Source organism: Erpetoichthys calabaricus, chromosome 10 (assembly GCF_900747795.2).
Source record: "Erpetoichthys calabaricus chromosome 10, fErpCal1.3, whole genome shotgun sequence".
NCBI lineage: Eukaryota > Metazoa > Chordata > Cladistia > Polypteriformes > Polypteridae > Erpetoichthys > Erpetoichthys calabaricus.
In genome coordinates, this window is record NC_041403.2 from 3,253,966 (window position 1) to 3,276,313 (window position 22,348).

Below are 22,348 nucleotides of genomic sequence, written 5' to 3' on the forward strand. Positions count from 1 at the left end.
AAATAATTAAGAGTTTGCAAACAACATTTGCAGAGTTAGATTTTAATCCATAATTTGGACATTTACAAAAACATGCTAAGCTCTTAATAAGGGATGCATGATAACTTTACACAACAGTGCTTGGCAATGGTGTCATGAAAGAATATAATATTACAGAATAAACAATAAAATAAAATAACAATGTACACTTTCAATCCAAAGTAATAAAATATATACAAAATGATAACAGGGGATGAAAAACTTCACTCCACCATGTTAACATTCATCCCTTTTCAGAAACAGATCAGCAAATCCTGCTATAAGCTGACAATTCGACTGGAGGACGTCTAATGAAGTTTTTCATCTGAACATTTCGAAACATAGAAGGTGCCTCCCTGAAATCAAAAATTAAGGACGTTCTCTTCAGTCTTCATTCAAAAAATGTCATGGAGACTTAATCACTCATTCTTCAGTTCACTGTGGTTCCCCCCATCAGTCTTGCATTTTCCGATTAAAAGGTCTTGGAGAGCTAGAACTTATCCCCCCAAAAATAAGTGAAGCCCAGGGACCAGCCCTGTCCTGAACAGTGGTTCAAATCTGATCCAAATTAATAAGAAGGAAAGTTCAGCAGATTTCTTCCAGTTAATTGTTTTAAAAACTGTACTGGATGTCACTAATGGAAACTGGAGAGATCTGCGTACACCAAAGGTTTCTTCACCCAAAGGATTGTGGGATTTGTGAACAAAACTCTCCAGTCAAGTTACTGAGGCTGAAACCCAATTAAAATTTAAAATGTCCCTGTAAGAACACTGTCAGCGACTAAGATGGTGTGAAAGCTCTCCGTCTTCTCTACAGAATGTGAGTTCTTCTGTACTGTAACTGCTCTTTAATTTAAGTCTTCCAAGAAGCCGTCGGCAGAATGAAGCATCCGATAAAGAGCTGTAAGCACCAGGATGTCAGTGCTGGGATCTGGTCTTGAGCGCGGGTGGTTTTTGACTGGGAGGATATGAGAGATGGGAATGTCCAGCAGCTCCGCGACATGCTGGGTCTGTAAACAAACAAAAAGAGCTTGAAATGGCGGGGAAACGGCGGACTTCATAAATCGTAAGAACAATTGGCTCGGTGGATGCTGCCCAAATAAACTCTCTAAGATACTGAATACCTTTTCTGCAATGGACTTGCTCCAGTAGATCTCGGTGAGCTTTTCTTGCACCGCAGGGCAGGCCTCATCCACCTTTGTCAGAAGTACAAGTTCTGGGATGCCTGTTGAAGATGGATGGTAGAGAGAAGACATTCGATGTCAATGAGAGTCCTATTCACACCACTCAACAATTACATTTGACTTTTAAAAGGCCAGATACCCAGAACCCCATCCTGTTCTCACTTGTGCAGAAAATGCCAGAGGAATGCCTATCAAGGGAGGGGGGTGGGGGCACCGATTTACACACTGGGAAGGTCCTACAATCCTCCTGTTATATCTCAGCCAGGGGGTTCAAAGTCTTGTGTCATGTCTTTTATGTTCTTTGTTGAGTCATTTATGTTAATGTTACTTTTGTCAATTATCTGTCGAAATGTCTTTGCCTGGGTTCAGCTCCATGTGTTTTGTGGGTGTGCCCACAGGAGGTGGTGCCACCTGTCAATCACCATATCACCACCAGGCATTGCCCTTCACCTTATAATTCCAGAGGGTCTCCCACAGCTCTTGGTGGTTCTTTCTGAAAGCACTAGGGAGTGATGAGTTCTTGTGCTTTTCTGTGTTTTTGTTTTTCTCGATTTGTTGACTTACTGCATTGAGTTTTGTTCGCATTGCACTGCCTGATTGTTTAGGGCAAATCATTTTGCCTTTGTGCTCCATGGAACTTCATTGGTTATTAAAGAAATTAAACTTTTATTTTATCAAGATTCTACAAAGTCCTTTTTGTGTTTAGCCAGGGTTTTTTGACAAGATTTCCCCCTCTAGTAGGCCAAGTTTGGGACTTGCGTGCTTTGGGACTCCCAATCTCAACACCTACTCATATTGGTAACTCGTGTGGTGCACCCACAAAGACGTGTCTATCAATTAGCATGAATGAGAGCCCCTCCCCGCTTCAATATCACCTCCTATTTACAATTTTCCCACCATGCTCTGGGGTGCTCACTAGCGGCACGGTCTTCAGAGGAGGTACTGTTGACCTGCATTTTCACCTGGAGACGAGCTGCTCAGGCTCTGTGTTTTGAACTTCACTCTCCGGGCAGGACACCTTCTGATTTTCCCCCGTACTTAAAGATACGTTACTTGTTTCGACATTTAATTGTATATGAAATCTGAGTGCACCTTATAATTAGAAAGATGTAATATGTAGTTTGACTTTTGTGCATGTGTGATTTCTGTCATACGTGTTCACTCCATCACCAGTTCACCACTGATATTTTAATTTGTTTAGAGCAGAGGCTTTCAGTCTGAAATATAAAGAAACTGGGAAAAAATGTGTCAGTTAAAGGTAAGAAATTCTCTTGTAGCAGGAGGCTCAAAGGTTGCTTTTTGGGTTTCCATTTGGAATTTTCCCCTGAAAGTTTAGGACCGTTGAGTGAAGACCAGGGGGAAAGAGTCCATCAGGATATTAAGAACATGGAAAGAAGGTGCCAGTGATGTTGGGATGTGAGTTTGGTGGTGGGCAACTGCTGGATGACTTATTGGGACACAACAGGAAAAGTGGAAAAATCGATGGGCCACCAAACAAAACATCTAAGAAGTGACAAGAACTTGAGAAGTTCTATGTTAGCCAATGAATATGTATTGCTGTTTTCTTTATATATATATATGTCTAAAAATATTTTACTGATGAAATATTTCCATATTTTGTGGCACGCTGGTGCAGTGGTAGCACTGCTGCCTCTTAGTATGGAGACATGGGTTCGCTTTCCAGGTCCTCCCTGCGTGGAGTTTGCATGTTCTCCCTGTGTCTACGTGGGTTTCCAACCTCAGTCCAAAGACATGCAGGTTAAGTGCATTGGTGGTCCTAAATTGTCCCGTGTGTGTGTGTTCTGTGGTGGGCTGGCGCCATGCCCAGGGTTTGTTCCTGCCTTGCGCCCTGTACTGGCTGAGATTGGCTCCAGCAGACCCCTGTGTTAGGATATAGCGGGTTGGATGATGACCGACTGACTGAATATTTCCATATTAATTTGATTTAGAGCAATATTGTAAACGTGAATAAATGATGTCATTTGTTAAATTTCAATTGTTTTTTCAATTTTGTATTAAAGTATAGTGTGATAGCAAAATTCAAATTATATATTTTATTGCGCTTGTGAATTCAAATAAAAATAACCATTCACAATTGTAACAGTTTTTTATACGTTTAATTTTGCAGATTTGTGGAGGCGAGTACCGCAGCCTGAAATGTAGAACTACCAGGTTTAAAAGAGGTTTTTTTCCTGATGCCGTTCGTCTTTTAAATGAAGCAGTTTAGTATTTTATTGTAGGCTGATTTTAACTATGTGTTTTTATTAATGTCTTGTGCATCGTATTTTCGTTCTGCAGCACATCTTGGATGTTATGCTAAATGACAAATAAAATTGAATTGAATTGAGTTTACCACTTAGTTCATTATTTGCACACCAGCGCCATCTACTGGGAGCTGTCGGAAATTGCCTCACCAGCTGTTAGTGCGGGGACGCCACTGCTTTTAACTTTGATTCGATTCAGTTAGGCAAACTTTAATAACGCTGGAGAAAATTGCAATGCATGCAAAAACAGAAGCATGAAAACAAAGATAACGACTCACAGGACAAATGATACAATGGACAGATAGACAAATAAATATTTAATAAATGTATATTCTGCAGAAATAGCAAAATGAATATAAGAAAAACTCAAAGAGTATAAGCTTTTAGTTTGACAGCATCAGGCAGATAAGACCCCCAGAGGCACTTCTTAGGAGACCAGGAAGGAATGGGTGCTCCAAGACAGCACCTCCTGGAGGGGATTTTTCATGTTGGCATCCAATTTTGCCACCATCCCCTTTTCCACAACAGCTCCAAGTGTGTCCTGGGTTCACCCTGTGATGCAGCAGGATTTCCTGATGTGTTTGTTCAGGTATTTGTTTTATTTTCCTATTAATTGATGTTTTTTTTTCTGTAGAGTGTGCTCCTCTAAATGTATTTAATAATAACGGACGCCAAGTGGTGCAGAAATGGGGACAAATGATGCAGAAGGAGGAACGGCTTCACACAAGAAACCTCAAAACTAAGTTTGCTGTATTTCATCACAATGGAAGACATGTATGTATGTTTCATTGAGACAATTTTGATCTTTTAAAATTTTCCTCAGATATTTATCATCACCATTATGATTTGGATTCTGCTTGTCCAGCTGTTTTGGCTGTATAAGCCATTCTGTCCCCTGTCACGCATGTGTGTCTGTGGACCACTTTCCTGGCTCATCACAGGTATGTAATACCAGCTCAGGTCAAGAGGGGGCGCTGGTGCTAACATTTTACTCTCTTGAGAAGACGCCCAGTGAGAGCAACTGACTCCACCCCTTCAGGTCCTCAAGCTATAAATCTCACTGCTGACAGGAGAAGGTGTTCAGCCTCGCAAAGAACCCGGAGTTCCTTCTTGAGAACTTTGTTATTACATAGCCTGACAACAATCTTATGTAGAAGCTTTGTGTTGGTGTACAGAGTGGGCCCAATTTTTGCTTGTTCAAAAGAAGATATTTTTGTTGGAATTATATGGGGACAACCAGTTTGACAACCCAACGTTTCCAGTGATGACTTTCAGTTCCTTCACACTAGTGAGTCTGACACTGATGATGACAGCTGCTGCCCTCATGTCTTCTCCATTCACTGCTAACTCTTAGTATTAGGATATCAGCTCCACGGGTATGGTGAATAGTAGGAAAATGAGAAAAGAAAGTTAAGAATTTAAACCTCTGGCAAAAATTTCTTCTGAAAATGAATCTCCAAATGCAGAATAAGAGAAAATAAACAGACGAGTTAAATAAACAAGGAGACCAGTGTGACTCAAAATAAGCGACTGGTCCTGGAAAGGGTCAGAAAAAAAAATAAAACTGCAGCCACCAGCACAGAACTTACAGACCATGGCTTTAGTGTGTTTAATGAATATGCAGTTTAAAGGCCTGCTATCTTGGCTAGGGGTTCCCAACTCAGTTCTCAGGGACCCCCAAACTGTGTGCGTCTTTCTACCAGGCAATAAGTAACAGTGGACTAACCCATATGGACCCCATAAGATCCTTAGGTGCACATCTTGATGGACCCCATGGAGCCCACCCAACTTTAGGTGCATGTAAAACTCATTCATGGCTCTTATGGGCGCTTGGACAGTTTTTCCAATGCATTTGCTCATAAATTGTAATTTTGCACATTTTTGGCTTCTTCTTTGATGTCCTTACCAGGTTTTATCCATATTTGAGGTATTTTGCTGTTTTCCTGAACTTTGCTGCTTTCATTACATTAACGTCTTTCACTTACCCAATATCATTTGTATTCGCTCCGATTTTCAGCTTCTCAACACCTCTTTGCTTAAATTTCCAATATTTTCCATTTGTGTGAATTACGTGTTAGCATACCTACCAGTAACTGAATGCAATGAGCCGGAAATGATATCAGATTCTATACTGCGGGACTTATATTTCATACTTGTGGTTTTTAATAATAATAATAATAATAATAATAATAATAATTCTTTGCATTTATATAGCACTTTTCTCACTACTCAAAGCGCTCAGCAATTGCAGGTTAAGGGCCTTCCTTGCTCAAGGGCCCAACAGAGCAGAGTCCCTATTAGCATTTACGGGATTCGAACCGGCAACCTTCCAATTGTCCGTGCAGATCCTTAGCCTCAGAGCCACCACTTTTTATATTTGCTGTTGTCTACTTCAATGGAAATATGCGATTAGCGAAGTGTCCATTTGCACCGTTTACTCCTTGTGGATTCTGTGACTGCAATTTTCTTTCTTTGATTTCTCAAGTTAATTACAAAACTAACCGCAATAGCATTTAATAGCATGATTCATGCTTTTGACATGTTGTAGCAGAGCTAATGAAGAGGCAGGGCAAAAATAAAAATGTTTAGGGCTGCCAACCAGGCAAAGTCCCGTTTAACACGATCAAAAAATCAATTAATTAACAAAAACGATGCACTTTAATGCGCTGGATGCAAGGCTGAGTTTGATCTGCATGTTAGGTAGGCCAGCATGGAAATGAGACCCCGCCCTCCAGAAGCATTCTGGTTTTGGACTGGGTGGGACAGAATAGGCGGGGCTTCACCGCATTCCGTGCCCTCAAGGTTCAGTTTCTCGAGTCTGTGAACTTAAAGAGGAGATAAGACAGTCAGTGGGGGGCGTCCCCTCTCACCCCAGGGTGGTACTATTTACTTTAGGCGAGCCTGGATGATGACCCTCTGTCATGTATGTGTGACTTGAAAGTCTGGTAGCTTCATCATTTTTCACTTACTGCAATTTTAGTTTGCATCTGCTTTGTGTCAAATGTGTTGCTGCAATTTCCATTTAATAATGACTTACTTGATTTTTATGCATTTTAATATTAACATTGGTTATTTCAGATGGGGTTGTATGAACAGATTGAACTTAATACCATAACTCAGGGGTGGGCAGTGTCAGTCCTGCAGGGCCGCAGCAGCTGCAGGTTTTTGTTCCAACCCAGTTTCTTAATGAGAAGTCAATTACTGCTGATGACGCCCTTACTGCTCAAGAGACATTTTGATACTTCATTTTAGTGGTCTCGCTTGTTAAAGTTCCCCACCCTTAATTGCTTATTGAACAGCTGCATTCAGTGTTTTTAATGGCTCCTTATTGCCAGAAAGATGTCAATGACAAAGCAGCCAGCAGTTCTCCATCTGACTTGTTTCCATTTACATCCATGTGCGTTCATCCTGCACTGTTTGACTTAATAAAAACTTAATAGAAAAATGGGGCGGAGTGGTGGCTCTGAGGCTAGGGATCTGCACTGGCAATCGGAAGGTTGCCGGTTCAAATCCCGTAAACGCCGTGTACTCCATTGGGCCCTTGAGCAAGGCCTGCAATTGCTCAGTCCTTGGTATGACGTTTATCTCCATCCTGCCCTGCGTGTAGGCCCTCCTACCTGCAGGGAAAAACCTGGGGTTTGGTGGCAGAATTGGAACCATAAAAAACTCACATTCCACCTGAACTTGTGTGGAGCTGAGGTGTCACCCGGAGTTGCACTTGGGTCCTAATCTGGGATCCTGAGTTGGTTTATCATGTGGTGGGTGTGGCATGCGTTGTATCAGCGCCTGCTCCTAACATCTCTCTCTTAATAGAAAAATGTGACAAACTGAGAATTATTTTAGGCTTCAAATCATTTGGATGATGCCCTTGGAAAGGAACAAATCTATTATATAAGAACCTTACATTGCAAGACTAGTAAGCCATACAGGTGATGCATTGGTCGTGCTGCTGCTTTGCAGTAAGGAGATTGTGGGTTCGCTTCCCGGGTCCTCCCTGTGTGGAGAGCGATTTGAGTAGTGAGAAAAGCGCTATATAAATGTAAAGAATGTATTTATTTATTTAAAGAATTTATGCAATTAAATAAGGCGACTGGCAAGGAGTGGTGGCTCCGAGGCTAAGGATCTACGCTGGCATCCCAAAGGTTACCGGTTCGTATCCCCGTTACTGCGAAAAGACATGCTACTCTGCTGGGCCCTTAAGCAAGGCCCTTAACCTTCAATTGCTCCAGGGGCGCTGTACAATGGCTGACCCCAAGGGGTATGCGAAAAACCAAGTAATTTCCTTTGGGATTAATAAAGTATAAATAAATAAAATTTATTTTGGGTTAGAAGGAAAACCTGCAGTCACTGCGGCCCTCCAGGACCGACATTGCCCACCCCTGCCCTAAGCGGAATAATGTGACAAGTAAATCTGGCACGTTTAATCTTTTGCCGTTGTCATAGTTCAAGAGACAATATTTAACCATAGATTATAGATGCCATTTTTGAAAATGCCCTTTATCAGTATTACTTCCCAACATACACTTCTTTTGTGTTCTTAATTTAGTCCCTACACATTCTCTTTCCATTTCTGATAAGGAAGGCTGATCTGTCTGTTCTGTCCATCACATTCTGCTTTGCTTGCTTTGGACACATATGGCAGGAAACAATGTTTGATCAGCTGTAACGGCCAACCCCTTACCCAGCCGGCAGATACATTACCAAGACCTGTGGCCTGGACGAATTACTGAGGCGAACCCTACATATACCAAGCCGTACCTCTAACAAATATTTTCCCCTCAATTGATGGTTAAACACAAGCACACAAAAGCAGATATATAAAATAGGTGTATAAATATATTAAATGAAACAATAAGAAAACAATAATGCAAATTCCCCACGTAGAAAAAAAAAAAAAATATATATATATATATAAAATTCACTAAGCCAGAAGACAAGTAGCCACCCATGGAAAGCACGCTGGAAGGGGCATGGATTAACTAAGCCGCCGACAAGTAAGACGCCCATGGTGCACGCAGGAAGGAGCCACGCCCACCAACTCTAAGACCATTGGCTACGACGACAACTCGCAGAGCCACGCCCACCAACTCGGACGCGACGACTGGGAAAAAACGCCGTCATTTATGTTCGTCTGGGCTAGAGGCCACATGCATCTCTGAGCCACGTTGACTTTTCATTAGTCAACCTGAGTCGAACCTCCGTTCACACACGGGCAGAGCCAGAGAGAGACAGAGGCACACACACAGATAGATAGATAGATAGATAGATAGATAGATACTTTATTAATCCCAAGGGGAAATTCACATTCTCCAGCAGCAGCATACTGATACAATAAATAATATTAAATTAAAGATTGATAATAATGCAGGTAAAAAAAACAGACAATAACTTTGTATAATGTTAAATGTTAACTTTACCCCCCCCCCCCCCCCCCCCCGGTGGAATTGAAGAGTCTCATAGTTTGGGGGAGGAACGATCTCCTCAATCTGTCAGTGGAGCTGAACAGTGACAGCAGTCTGTCACTGAAGCTACTCCTCTGTCTGGAGATGATCCTGTTCAGTGGATGCAGTGGATTCTCCATAATTGACAGGAGCCTGCTGAGCGCCCGTCGCTCTGCCACAGATGTTAAACTGTCCAGCTCCATGCCAACAACAGAGCCTGCCTTCCTCACCAGTTTGTCCAGGCGTGAGGCGTCTTTCTTCTTAATGCTGCCGCCCCAGCACACCACCGCGTAGAAGAGGGCACTCGCCACAACCGTCTGATAGTACATCTGCAGCATCTTATTGCAGATGTTGAAGGACGCCAGCCTTCTAAGGAAGTATAACCGGCTCTGTCCTTTCTTGCACAGAGCATCAGTATTGGCAGTCCAGTCTAATTTATCATCCAGCTGCACTCCCAGATATTTATAGGTCTGCACCATCTGCACACAGTCATCTCTGATGATCACGGGGTCCATGAGTGGTCTGGGCCTCCTAAAATCCATCACCAGTTCCTTGGTTTTGCTGATGTTCAGTTGTTGGTGGTTTGAGTCGCACCATTTAACAAAGTCCTTGATTAGGTCCCTATACTCCTCCTCCTGCCCACTCCTGATGCAGCCCACGATAGCAGTGTCATCAGCGAACTTTTGCACGTGGCAGGACTCCGAGTTGTATTGGAAGTCCGATGTATATAGTTACAGTTGGTGGGCGGGTCTCTGTTAGTTGCTTTTGCGAGCGGGCACATGACCAGGCAGTGTGTATGCTTCGAGAGCAAAGGTGGACGCGACAGCACCATCTAAGAAGAATCATATTTGTCGTGGATGTGAATCGCTGTATGCAGCGTGTAAAACAGTTTGCGAGGGGTATTCCATGGTCTTAGCAGTGTCTGTACTTCAATGTGAATCGATGTATGCAGCGTGTAAAACGCTTTATTGTATGTTGCCCTCTCCAGAGTTACATCTTTTTATTCACCTACAGTTGTATCCTCAAAACCAACCCCATTTGGACAACTGTGTCTTTCAGGAAGTGTTCACCCATCAATACATAATTATGCGGCGTATGCTACGCCGCGGGTTGGCTAGTATATATATATATATATGTATATCCCTCCACCAAAGCAGTAACGTGAAAACACCATCTATACAATAACAAACCCTCCCTGGCCCCTGCAACGTATCACAAACACAAAACACAAATAACAATAATGAGTGAATACTGAAATGACAATGAACGTGAACTTGAGTCCGTGTATATCACAGTCTTGAATACGGTTGACTGATCAAGAAAAAATGGATGCGTTTGAATCTCCTGAATAAATGGAACAATCTCACCGTGTTTCCTCAGCATATGGTGGATAATGAAGTCCAACCCAGGGGTTTCTGGCGATGATTGAGCTGTTGTGAATCCGGCGGAATGAGAACAAACAGTGTACCAGGCGCGATGTGAAAAACAGCAGGAAATGATAGTCCGTTGTCGTTAAGTGAAATCTCCATCTTTCTCCTTCTTCCTCTCTCTTCCTCTTTCCCTCCTGATCGTTTAAATAGTAATGCACCAGATGTAACTGAATGTGAACAGGTGTCTTCCATCCTGGGGCTGAGGCCTCTCTCCCTCATCCATCCCCTCTGCACTTACGGGGACGACATTCACTGACGTACACATAATGAACAGTAAACGGGACGATGGAAAGAACACACACTCAGCACATACATCGAATACACTATTACTATGTAGCCCCACTCCACAGTAGTCAACGATTTATAATTTACAGGTGTGTGTATGATAATGGAGACCTCCCAGAGGGCGAGCCGGCAAGCACTCCACTTCAGAAAGAACATTTTTACAATCCAGTTTTTCTAAAATATAGATTATTGCTCACTGACCCTGTTATTAACATCGCTGACTTCTTTAGAGTCGTTGGGTTGATGTGTGTGACATACCGGAAAGCTGAAGTGCCGGCGCACGGTTGTTGCGTGTGTGGGGTGTTATTATAGGTAAACTAAATGGGTGTGTGTGTGTGTAATAATTTTATTACTATTATTAAATTGTAACAGTGAATTGGAAAGTATGAGGAACATGATCCGCCCCTCCTCGGTTAGAATGCAACCAGCCCACCCTGCATTTTCGAAGTAACTGAAATTGCTTGTTCTGTGAACGTCACCTGCTAACTGATGTTCTGCTTTGTTTTATTTGTGTTTATTCCGTGCTGTCACTTTTGTTTCATTTGCAGGGTTACTTTTATTATTTGAAACATTGTTTACCACTAATAGATTTGTTTTTTTGCTTTTTTCTTCAGTCAGAGTTACGTAATTTGATTGCATGTTTTGATTAGTGATTGCGTAGTCTCACGGAGGCCCAGTTGCCATTCTTAAGCGAAAATTCACACCGACACTGCAAAGATCCCTCCTTCGAGTCTTCATCCTAAAACATCTGCCCCCAGTTCCTCCAGTCCGTGCATTTTAAACTGCCAGGGCTTCATTGAGAGAGAAATTAAACTAAAGACTTGATACTAAAGCTAAAATTGCTGTTATCAGTCCAGTAGCACAAGGTAACTGAAACTTGATTATTAATTTGCACATTTTATTGAACAACAGAAGAGACAGACAGGCGAACACACAAAGTCAACTGCAGATACTGGGCTCCACGTGTTTGAGAAGTGCTTCTGTTTGCTACGATATCCTTCTGTCATCTTGTCTACTATATTCCTATATGGCATAATGGCAAACAGAGTCTAGATAAGCATTGTAGCCCATGTACAGTGTATACTACGTTTTAAAATGCTGCAGCTATTTTGTCACGGCATGTTTGTGTTTCCAATTAGACAGTAATGTCAAATTTCTTTCGTGATTCATCGAGACGTTCAGTCAGAAGGTGGATGCAGTGCAGCCTCATCTGTGCATCTACTTGTGTCGTTTGGCAGATTTGTTGATTTGGGGGTTTTGAGTACCAAAATCTGCATCCCCTGTGGTTCCTCGTTATCAGCTCTCCTAACTGCAGTCTTTGTCTCCTCCTTCTGACGTGGTGTGACGCACTGTTTACTTCAAATGCATATTTTGCAATTTATGTCTTCGTGCAAATAGCTGCCAGCCCTTTGAATTGTCACCATCAACATAAATGAACACAACTGAACTGGTGAGCACATTCAGCACCTGTGACGACATATCGTTCACTTTTACCACTAATCCTGTCTTTGAATACCAATAATATGACTTTACAGAAAGGTCTTTCACTTGCAACAGGTTATGTTCATATTTAACATGTGCTGTCCGCACACATGACACACATTTATTTGTTTAATAGGAGACTTTTCTACTGTAGGCCAGTTATCGTCATCACAAGCTTGTTGTCCAGTATAACTGCTCTTTGCTGTTGAAAATCCCCTACTCCACATTCCCTATACCCATTGGTTCTCCTTACTCACCCAACTCATCTGCCTGCTCCTGAATGGCCTTGATCTTCTTCTGCAGGCTTTGGCTGATGTCGCCCATGGTGGCTGCCTCCAGCACATAGACCAGGCAGTGCACCTTGTCCGCCAGCAAGGGGTTTCTCTTAAAACCTTTCCCATTGTGTCCGGGCTGTAAGGCCTTGAACTGGAAAAAAGTTGAGGGTTAGTGGGAATTTCTGGCCATCATGTGCCATTCACTGTACTGATGCCTACAGGCCCTTGACAAGTGCCTTCAAGTGTGCCACCATTCAGAGCAGAAGAATGTCTGCTGTAACAAGATGACCTTCAGTGACCTCTGGGTATTGGCAAGGCAAGGATGACCATGAAACCACTTTAAACAGGAGATGCCCAGAGGGCACCAGAGAACCATACCTGGAATGAGACACCAACATGTCCTTTCAGGATGTTGGCCACATCTTCTGTGCGAATCCCTCCACTGCCCATCGGCTCAAGGCCACGGCACTCACTGAGGATGAACTTGAGGGCCGTGCCATCAGTGTCCTTCACCTGGTGGCTCTTGTACTAAAGGGCACAGATGAAGACCTGGTCAGAGGTCACTTAGCCTAATGAATCTTTAAACCCACAACACCAATGAGATGGAGACCCCACCAGTTTGGCTGGATCTCTGAGTGACCACTGAATGACAAAGCAGGGGATGCTTACCTGTGCAGATCCAGGCATAGTCTGATAAGAGGATCCCAGCGCTAGACTGGCAGACTGAACGAAGCTGGATTTCCCGACTCCTACTTGGCCGATGAGTAAGATCCTGGCTTTGGGAAGCACACCACCAACCGGCACATACTGGGTAATCCGTCTTAACAGATCTTGTTTCTTCCTAGTGTGGAGGAAAGTGGACCATCTGATTGACTGTTTCTAAGGACTCAGTTGGAGTATCTAACAAGACCCATGTCTTGACCTTCACCAGCTGTGTATTAAAACCAACCTGTGCACTTCTTGTGGAATCCAGCTGCTCCGCCGCCAGGGTTGATCCAACAGGGCATCTGTCATGTCTACTGGAAGACAAAGTCAGCCTGTTATAATGGTGGTTATATGAAGCTGCCAAAGATAAAACAATCTAAAACATCAGAACAGTTTTGATGAGGACAGGCCAGTCATCCCAACAAAAAACATCTAAATCCCATTTGTCTCCAAAATAATATCAAGTTGAGATTTTAAAGTTCTTAAAGTCTTTCCAACCATTACACTACTTGATTATCTATTCCAAGCATCTGTGATCCACTATGTGACAAGCAACTTTCTAATATTTGTGTGTCCTCCCTACCCTATGTGGGCTAAAAATTGATGTTGATGGGATCCTAGTCGACCCCTCAGCATCAGTCCATAATCTGAGTGTCATCTTTGATCAGCTCCTTACTTTCCAACCACACATTAGCTCAATGGTACAGACAGCTTGTTTTCATCTCCGCACCATTGCTCATCTGCATTCCCTCCTCAGTGTGAAGGATACTGAAACACCAATTCATGCTTTCATCACGACCCGTCTGGACAATTGCAGTGCATTGTTTTATGGCCTTTGAGGAAAAGAAAACATTATTAACTGTAATGATTATAAGTATTTAACTCACAAATACCAAGGACTGTATTTTGTATTAATCATGCTGCAGAGAGCTATATGATTTATTACTTCTATGTGATTTGTTCATTTAGGTAGAAAAAGAATTAAGCTTGTGCACAGAATTATTAGATAACTTGCATTCTTTTATGAGAAAATGCTGATCTCTTGATACTAACAGAACACCCTGTGACATTATAAATCAATGTGATCGTTTCTGAATTCTTGCTTAAAATTATAAGAAACATGTCCCTTATGGATTAATAAATAAGGATTTATTAATCTAACCAAATAAATATAATCTAATGAAGATATTAAAGCTATAAGAATTAAATTTCTTTATAACTAATGTACTATAAGAAACTGCTTTAAACTGGTCTTGTGTGTGTGTGCTGATAAGAGCGTATTTCTTAGGAACGTGAGCGCCCTAATAGCTCTTTAATTGGATAAGAAATTCTGTGCACTTGTGCATTTAATAATCAGGATGTAACCTAATTTACAGCAGTTTATGAATGACCTTAAAATGAACTGTCATGTGTTTTTCTCTTTGGCTAATGACTAAGCTAGATAATAAAAAGAAGGATTTTTTTCTTGCAGGCAGGCAGGGGGGCAGCAGTCTCTTTAACTCACTAAGAATCTATATATATAATTCACTAAGCCGCCGACAAGTAGCCACGCATGGAAAGCACGCAAGACAGCCACGCCCACCAACTCTAAGACCATTGGATACGATGAAAACTCGCAGAGCCATGCCCACCAACTCGGACGCAGCAACTCACAAAACACAACGTCATTGGATACGACGACAACTCGCCGAGCCACGCCCACCACCTCGGACACAGCATCTCACAACACAGGGCGTCATTCACGTTCGTCTCTGCTAGACTCCACATGCACCTCTGAGCCACGTTGACTTTTCATTATTCTTTTCGGTTATGACGCACGCACCACCATCGCAAACTGTTTTACATGCCATGGTCTTAGAGTTGGTGGGCGGGTCTCCATGAGTTGCTCTTGCGAGCGGGCACATGACCAGGCGGTGTGTATGCTTTGAGAACGAGGGTGGACGCGGCAGGACCATGTAATAAGAGGCATGTTTGTCATGGATGTGAATCGCTGAATGAGCGTGCGACGGCGGTCCTCCAATTGTCAGTCACGGACAATTGTATGTTTCCCTCTCAAAACACAATGAAGGAAGCAGTCTTTAAAAACCAATAAGCCCTGTGCCTCTGTTTCATTAGCGTCTCACCTGCTTCACCGATGCAGGCCCTGCAACAGTCGAGACGCTCTCTCAGCAGCTGACCTTCTACACAAGCTGTGTGTGTGTGTGGGTGGGTGGGTGTTAGTTAATTAGTCGAAGGATTTCAAGATTTAATATGCACAAGCGGTAACACTGCAAAAGCAGCCCAAACCAGAAAAGACGGCTGGCAAAAAGGGGCCGACAAATTAAACGCATGTGCATTGTACTTACTGAAATAGCGTTATGGATTTTGCAAATTTTCATTTTTTTCCCTTCTTTTAGACAACTGTATCTTTCCAGAAGTGTTCAGCCATCAATAAATAATTATGCGGCATATGCCTGCAGGAATACGTGCAGCGAGCGAGAGAGAGAGAGAGAGCGACACACACACACATACTCGTGCACGCGTGAGAGAGAGAGAGCGCTGGACACATAAGAATAATAATACTTCGTTACATTGATATAGCAGTGTTCTCAGTATTCAAAGCGCTATCCACACAGGGAGGAACCGGGAACCAAACCCACAATCTTCTACAGTCTCCTTACTGCAAAGCAGCAGCACTACTACAGCGCCACAAGGCAGTTAAAGAATGCACCGGGCTCGATTTTGTTTTCACTTCTGTTTACAGCGATCGGGTCATACATAGCATTGTTGCAATGTTACTTTTCTTGGTGGCTTATTACATTACGGATGTTTCACATGATTATTTTTTCCCCTGTGCTTAAAAGACATTAAAACAGTGTTTCTCATCTGTGACTCCAGAACATCTCAGTACGCAAGCTATATTAGCATCAACAACGAAGCCCCGCTACACCTTAATCTACAAGTACTGACAACTGTGTCGTTCAGGAAGTGTTCACCCATCAATACATAATTATGCGGCGTATGCTACACCGTGGGTTGGCTAGTAAAGAATAAAGAAATTGCTTTTTATTTTAAATTGGTGTTTTTGTCTCTTGTTGTTATCGACTTCAGCATCCACACCTCCCAACTAAATATATCAATAGATTACAGTATGTTCAGAATTCTGCTGCTCATCTACTTGCACACACTAAAAAATCTGCTCACATCACTTCTGTCATTTATGATTTGCATTGGTTACCAGTTTCTTCAAGAATCAAACATAAAATTATTCTCATCACATTTAAAGCTGTTCATGGTTTAGCCCCTCATTATCTGTCTGAGCTGCTGCTTCCTTACACTCCTGCCTGTGCATTAAGATCATCAGACGCTCACTTACTCACTGTACCTAAATACAGGTTAGTAACTGTGGGGGGCAGAGCTTTCAGTGTGTTAGCCCCTAAAATGTGGAATTCTCTTCCTTTCAGTCTTCGTGAGGAGCAAATCTATTATTCATTTCAAACTCCTGTTAAAAAAGCATCTTTTCAATGAGTATTATTCATTTTCTTGTGTGTAACATCTATTGTCATGTTAATGTGTTTTTGTTGAATTGCAAAGTGTCCTTGAGTGTATGAAAGGTGCTACATAAATGCAACTTATTATTATTATTATTATTATTATTATTATTATTATTATTAAATTTCCAGCTGTGTCCCTGTGTTCTTGTTGAAGAATTTATTTTAAAGTAACAGATGGGATTGACTGCTGTACTTCTTTTCATAATTTGAAATATTTCTATTACATTGCCTCTTAGTCTTCATTTGTATAAACTGCAAATGTTCAGCTTCTTTAGTTCTGGCAGAATTGGTATCCATTAAGGACATTAGATAGATAGATAGATAGATAGATAGATAGATAGATAGATAGATAGATAGATAGATAGATAGATAGATAGATAGATAGATAGATAGATAGATAATACTTTATTAATCCCAAGGGGGAATTCCCATACTTCAGCAGCAGCACACTGATACAAAAAAAAAACAATATTAAAGAGTAATAAAAATGCAGGTAAAAACAGACAACAACTTTGAATAATGTTAACATTTACCCCCCAAACCCCCACCCCACACCCCCGGGTGGAATTGAAGAGTCGCATAGTTTGGGGGAGGAACGATCTCCTCAGTCTGTCAGTGGAGCTGCTCCTCTGTCTGGAGATGATCCTGTTTAGTGGATACAGTGGATTCTCCATAATTGATAGGAGCCTGCTGAGTGCCCGTCATTACACCCAGTAGAGCAGATATGCTGAAAATGGCATTAGGGTTCCTGCTTAATTATGTGAGGGCTGCCCCACCCTGGCCAACTCTTCAGGTTTTCGTATCTGTGGTGCCCACTGGCAAAGTATGTGATGCTTACCTTTCTTTGTAGTTTTCCTTTTAAACTTCTGAGAAGCTCTGTCCTTGACACCTGCAGGACAAAAAATAAAATGAGTGAAAAGGGAGTTTTTCGAAGAACGAACTGTCAATCAGCAACATTACACTGAACTGCTGAGACAATCACACTAAAGTATCAACAAAAAACGTCAGGACGAGTGATACACATGAAACTGCATTTTGCCCCATGACAGCTCATCTGCCAACACTGCTCTGTCCTGTCAGAGAGTTTTTGACCAAAAACAATGTGATTGTTGCTTCACACTTCCCATATTTACCAGATTTTGATCCCTGTTACTTTTTGATTGAATCTGAGGGTGGAGGGAAGATGATATGTTACTCTGTTAGAAATTCAAGAAAACAACACAGGTGGCTAACGACATGGAATTGAAAGTCCAGGAAATGTTCAACAAGAATGGGAGAAGTGCAGGGACGAGTGTATTGCACCTCAAGGGGAGCTTTTTGACAGTTACTAAAATGGAATTGCTGTGTTGTGTAATAAAGTGTTTTTAAACAATTGTGGATATTTTTGGGTCGGCCCCCTCATGTATGAGGGGCGAGTCAAGCTAAAGTTAGAAAATGGAACGAACCTTAACAAAAATGATAATATCATTTCTCACTGTAGTCTCCACCCTTCTCGATGCACTTGCGCCACCTGCCTGGAAGTGTCTGGATTCCAGCAGAATAAAAAGCTTTCTTCACATCGTCATCTGCCTTGAATTGACGACCACCCAGATGTTTTTTAACGGTCCAAAAAGGTGGAAATCACACGGTGCCAGATCTCCTGAATAATGAGGATGTGGAAATACTTCAAACTTCAGTTTCTCCAGAAAAGCCTTGGTGTTCTTAGCATGTGTGGGCGGGCGTACATTGACTTGCAGCAAAAGGACCCCTTGCAACAGCAGTCCCCACCACTTGGATCGAATAGCAGGCTTCATATTGGTCTCCAGCAAGTCACAGTAACTTGCAGTAGTGACTGTAGTACCCCTCGGCATGTAGTGCTCGACAATAGTGGTGGCAAGGACAAGACAAAACCTTTTGATTCTGCAGGCACTTCCAGGCAAGTGGCACAAGTACATTGAGAAGGGTGGAGACTCCATTGAGAAATGACATTATCAGTTTTGTTAAGGTTCATTTCATTTTCTAATAAATCCCATTTTCTAACTACTGTATAGCTTGACTCCCCCTCGTATATATTATTCTTACTGTTCAGCCTCAGGCACTGGTACATACTGCATTTACTAAAGCAGGGGTTGGCAACCTTTCAGCAGTGTCATGCCAGACCTATGTCACAATGCTATTCTGTGTGCTGACGTAATTCTACCAATTTTGTTATATATAGTACCAAAATTGGTCCAGTTGTAATGGCCATATTTTTGAAGCCCATTATAACCAGATCTCATATTATTAGTCATTCAATATTTTGAAATACATAGGATCATATGTGAAAAGAATGTTTTGTCAAATTTTTATTTTCAACACATTTATTAAAAATTGTATTACAAATTGTAAATGAAAAATGTTGTCAATACAAAATACATAGTTTGAATAAGAAAAAATTGTCAAGAATTCTAATATGATTATCCATCCATTCATCATCCAACCCGCTATATCCTAACACAGGGTCACAGGGGTCTGCTGGAGTAAATCCCAGCCAGCACAGGGCACAAGGCAGGAACAAATTGTGAATTTCCCATTGGGATTAATAAAGTATCTATCTATCTATCTATCTATCTATCTATCTATCTATCTATCTATCTATCTATCTATCTATCTATCTATCTATCTATCTATCTATCTATCTATCTATCTATCTATCAAACCCCGGGCAGGGCACCAGCCCACCGCAGGGCACACACACACACACACACACACACCAAGCACACACACGAGAGATCACCAATACACCTAACCTTCATGTCTTTGGACTGTGGGAGGAAACCCACGCAGGGAGGACCCGGGAGGCAAACCCGGGTCTCCTTACTGCCCAACAGCGCTACCACTGGGCCACCGTGCTGCCCTTGTAATATGATTAATCATTCTTTATTATTAATCAATTAATGCGAAGCAATTGTATAACTACATTTGGTGGCTTTATTTTTGGTTCCAATTATTTGACTAAAATAAGTAGCTTGTTTCTTAAAGTGAGAAACGGCCCTTTTTATAGCTTCACTTTTCTTATCAGAGTTTTTAAACGTGGACTGATGTTTAATTTGATAATGTCTTTGTACACTTATGACGTACGACACACGACACTTTCACAGCATAATGCACACACAGCACGATCGTTTTATGTGTACTAATCCATATTCATTCATCCAAGAGTCTTGAAAAGAGCGAGCATCAAGTTTTTGTCTGTTATGAGTCATTTTAGAGCAGTACAATGATCCCTCACTATATCACGCTTCGACTTTCGCGGCTTCACTCTATCGCGATTTTTTCTCATACACGCTTACGTCACTACGCATACGACTTTCTGAGAACTTTTATCTAAGCCCCACAATGGCTCCTAAATGTGCTGCTTTTTCTAAGCCTTCTGACAATGAAACTAAGCGCCGGAGGAAGATGCTTACCATCCAGGAGAAGGTGAAACTCTTGGATATGATCAAAGATGGCAATACCCTAAAAAAGCCTCCTCACGCATATGAAAAGACAGCGGCAGCAACTGCCTATCAAGATGTTCTTCAGACGCGCACCCAGAAACCCACTAACTACTCCTAGAACTCCGTCAACAGAAGAAGACAAAGATGCACCTGCTGAAGATACTGCACCACCTGAAGACTCTCCTATTGAACTTGTGCCTTCATAGGTTAGTGGTTGTGTGTAAGAACTGTGTGTGTGTGTGTAATTAAATGTACAGTATAATAATCTACTATATAAAAGCGGTCGGGATTGTCCTTCCATCCCGTGAGTGCAAAGCGTAGCGGTATTCCGCTTATCACAGACTTACTGCTTGCAGCTTGCGGTACGAAGTGACGCGATGTGAGCAGAGTTCTGGTGCTCCCATTGTTCCTTTGCTTTTGTGCGCGATGCGCTGGAAAAATAGACAAAATGATGTCTCTGGAAATAATTAATGTGGATGGAGTACAAATGCCTCACCGCGTAATAAATATCAGGGGAGATGGTGCTTGCTTATTCTCATCTATAGCTTATTTAGTGCATGAAACTCCGTCTTTAGCGGTACAGATTCAGGCTGACATTGTACGACTTTGGACAGGCACTCGAGCGGATAAAAAAACTTGAATGTTGATGTTATGAATGGGCACTTTGATGTTCTCATTCCCTACACTTACATGCCTGATGTACACAAGGAGCGCACACAAATTGAGTATAAAAGTCGGTCACCTTGAAAGGTGGGTGAGACTAGTAATAATATGATATTTGTAACATCTAATATGTCTTGTTTTCTGTTATTTTGTCTAATATCTTGGGTAATACGAGTGTAATGGTGACTAAAGGGTGTTATTTCATGTCTAGAGGGCTCTAATAATGTTAAAAAAACGTATTTAGAAGGTTTACTATACTCTAACTGTGAAAATATTCGATTTATAAATAAGGAATCCTACTTCGTGAAAATTAATTTATCACGGTAGAGTCTGGAACGGATTAACCGTGATAAACGAGGGTTCACTGTATATTACTTAATAACATCAAGAGGTTTGTTTTAACGTACCACAGCCTGAACTGAACACAAGATTTCCATTTACATGTGAGTTGCATGCACGAAATATAGGCGGTGGCACAAATATGTGTGCTGTAATTAAAAAATCATTTTTTACTATATTTAAATTCAATCAGAGAGAGAAAGAGAGAGAGAGAGAGAGAGGTTATGAGCACGCACTGATACAGCGCATTGCCACACCCACCACACAACAAACCAACTCAGGATCCAGATTTGGAGCCGATTCAATAAGAGTACCATTGAAAATCGTTCTGCATGCCACAGTTTGTTGCCAACCCTTGTACTAAAACATTAGAGCTTGCACATCTCTTGTCTTCGTTCAAACATACCAGTAACAGCACTGACAAGCTGCATCAGCCAGCAGTGAGTCACCTGAAGTATGACCTGGCCTTCCATCATGCCAATGAGAAACTTGACAGCCAGCAGAAAGGGCATTTATAAACAGTGCAAGCCTGCAATGTCACAAACAGAATTTAGTGTGGCCTTTTAAGCCAAATAAAAGAGCCATGAGTAAAGAACCCATTCTAGAACTTGGCGTTGGTGTCAGTAGTGGGATAAAGATAAGAACTACAGTCCAAATTAGCGAAGTGATGAGTGCCATGGAAACCCCAACAGATCAGCTTAGCTCTTCTGGGGAGCTGCTGGAGAGCCCTGAGGCTGATTTGAAGTGATATTTGCAGCATCTGCAGAGAAAGGAAGAGAGCTGAGAAACTGCCACCTCTGCAGCTCCAACACTACCACTCCATCTGCTAAGGTCCATTGGCCTGGGTGAGCTTCGGGCATAAGGAACTGGGAAAAAGTGTGGCAGATCAGGTTGACACAGACACCAGGTGAGCCGTGTGAAGCAGAGCAGGTAATAAAACTGTGATGTTACACAATAACTAGGGAGGGAGAGCATCAGAGCTGAGCTCTGGACCTGGATCAGTGTTTGCAGTTTCAGTTCAGTGAAGGAAAACAGCAACATCTGCAACTCCATGCAAAAAGGTTTGCCTGCTCACTTATAATCGACAGTTCGTGTACAGTGTTTAACATCTCTGCTGCACAGTGTGACAGTGTAGCACTCAGCATCCATGCTGCACCCACTAACAGTGAAGCACTCAAGACCCCTGCTGAAGTGCTTTTGTCAGTGACCGCATGACCACAATAGAAACTGAGACCACCCTCCTGTTCCAAAGAGATGTGTGTCTTTTCAAGG

General features: G+C 42.0%; 2 protein-coding genes across 4 annotated transcripts in view; one reads left to right on the forward strand and one right to left on the reverse strand.

Annotated features, from left to right (window-relative positions):
• LOC127529379 (uncharacterized) overlaps positions 1-22,348 on the forward strand; it is a 773,396-nt gene that overhangs the window by 740,739 nt on the left and 10,309 nt on the right. The gene's annotated exons all lie outside the window — the stretch shown is intronic.
• Positions 27-22,348, reverse strand: part of LOC114658714 (interferon-induced protein 44-like) — a 41,112-nt gene continuing 18,790 nt past the window's right edge. For 2 of the 3 annotated variants that reach the window (XM_028810754.2, XM_051932754.1), the window contains 7 exons: positions 17,455-17,505; positions 13,328-13,397; positions 13,048-13,219; positions 12,757-12,906; positions 12,361-12,529; positions 1,142-1,242; positions 27-1,027 (listed from right to left, as the gene is read on the reverse strand). In XM_028810754.2, the coding sequence (XP_028666587.1) occupies positions 866-1,027; positions 1,142-1,242; positions 12,361-12,529; positions 12,757-12,906; positions 13,048-13,219; positions 13,328-13,397; positions 17,455-17,505 (875 nt within the window). In that variant the 3' untranslated portion in view covers positions 27-865. The remainder of the gene's footprint in view (positions 1,028-1,141; positions 1,243-12,360; positions 12,530-12,756; positions 12,907-13,047; positions 13,220-13,327; positions 13,398-17,454; positions 17,506-22,348) is intronic. The other variant, XM_051932755.1, reaches the window with a different exon arrangement.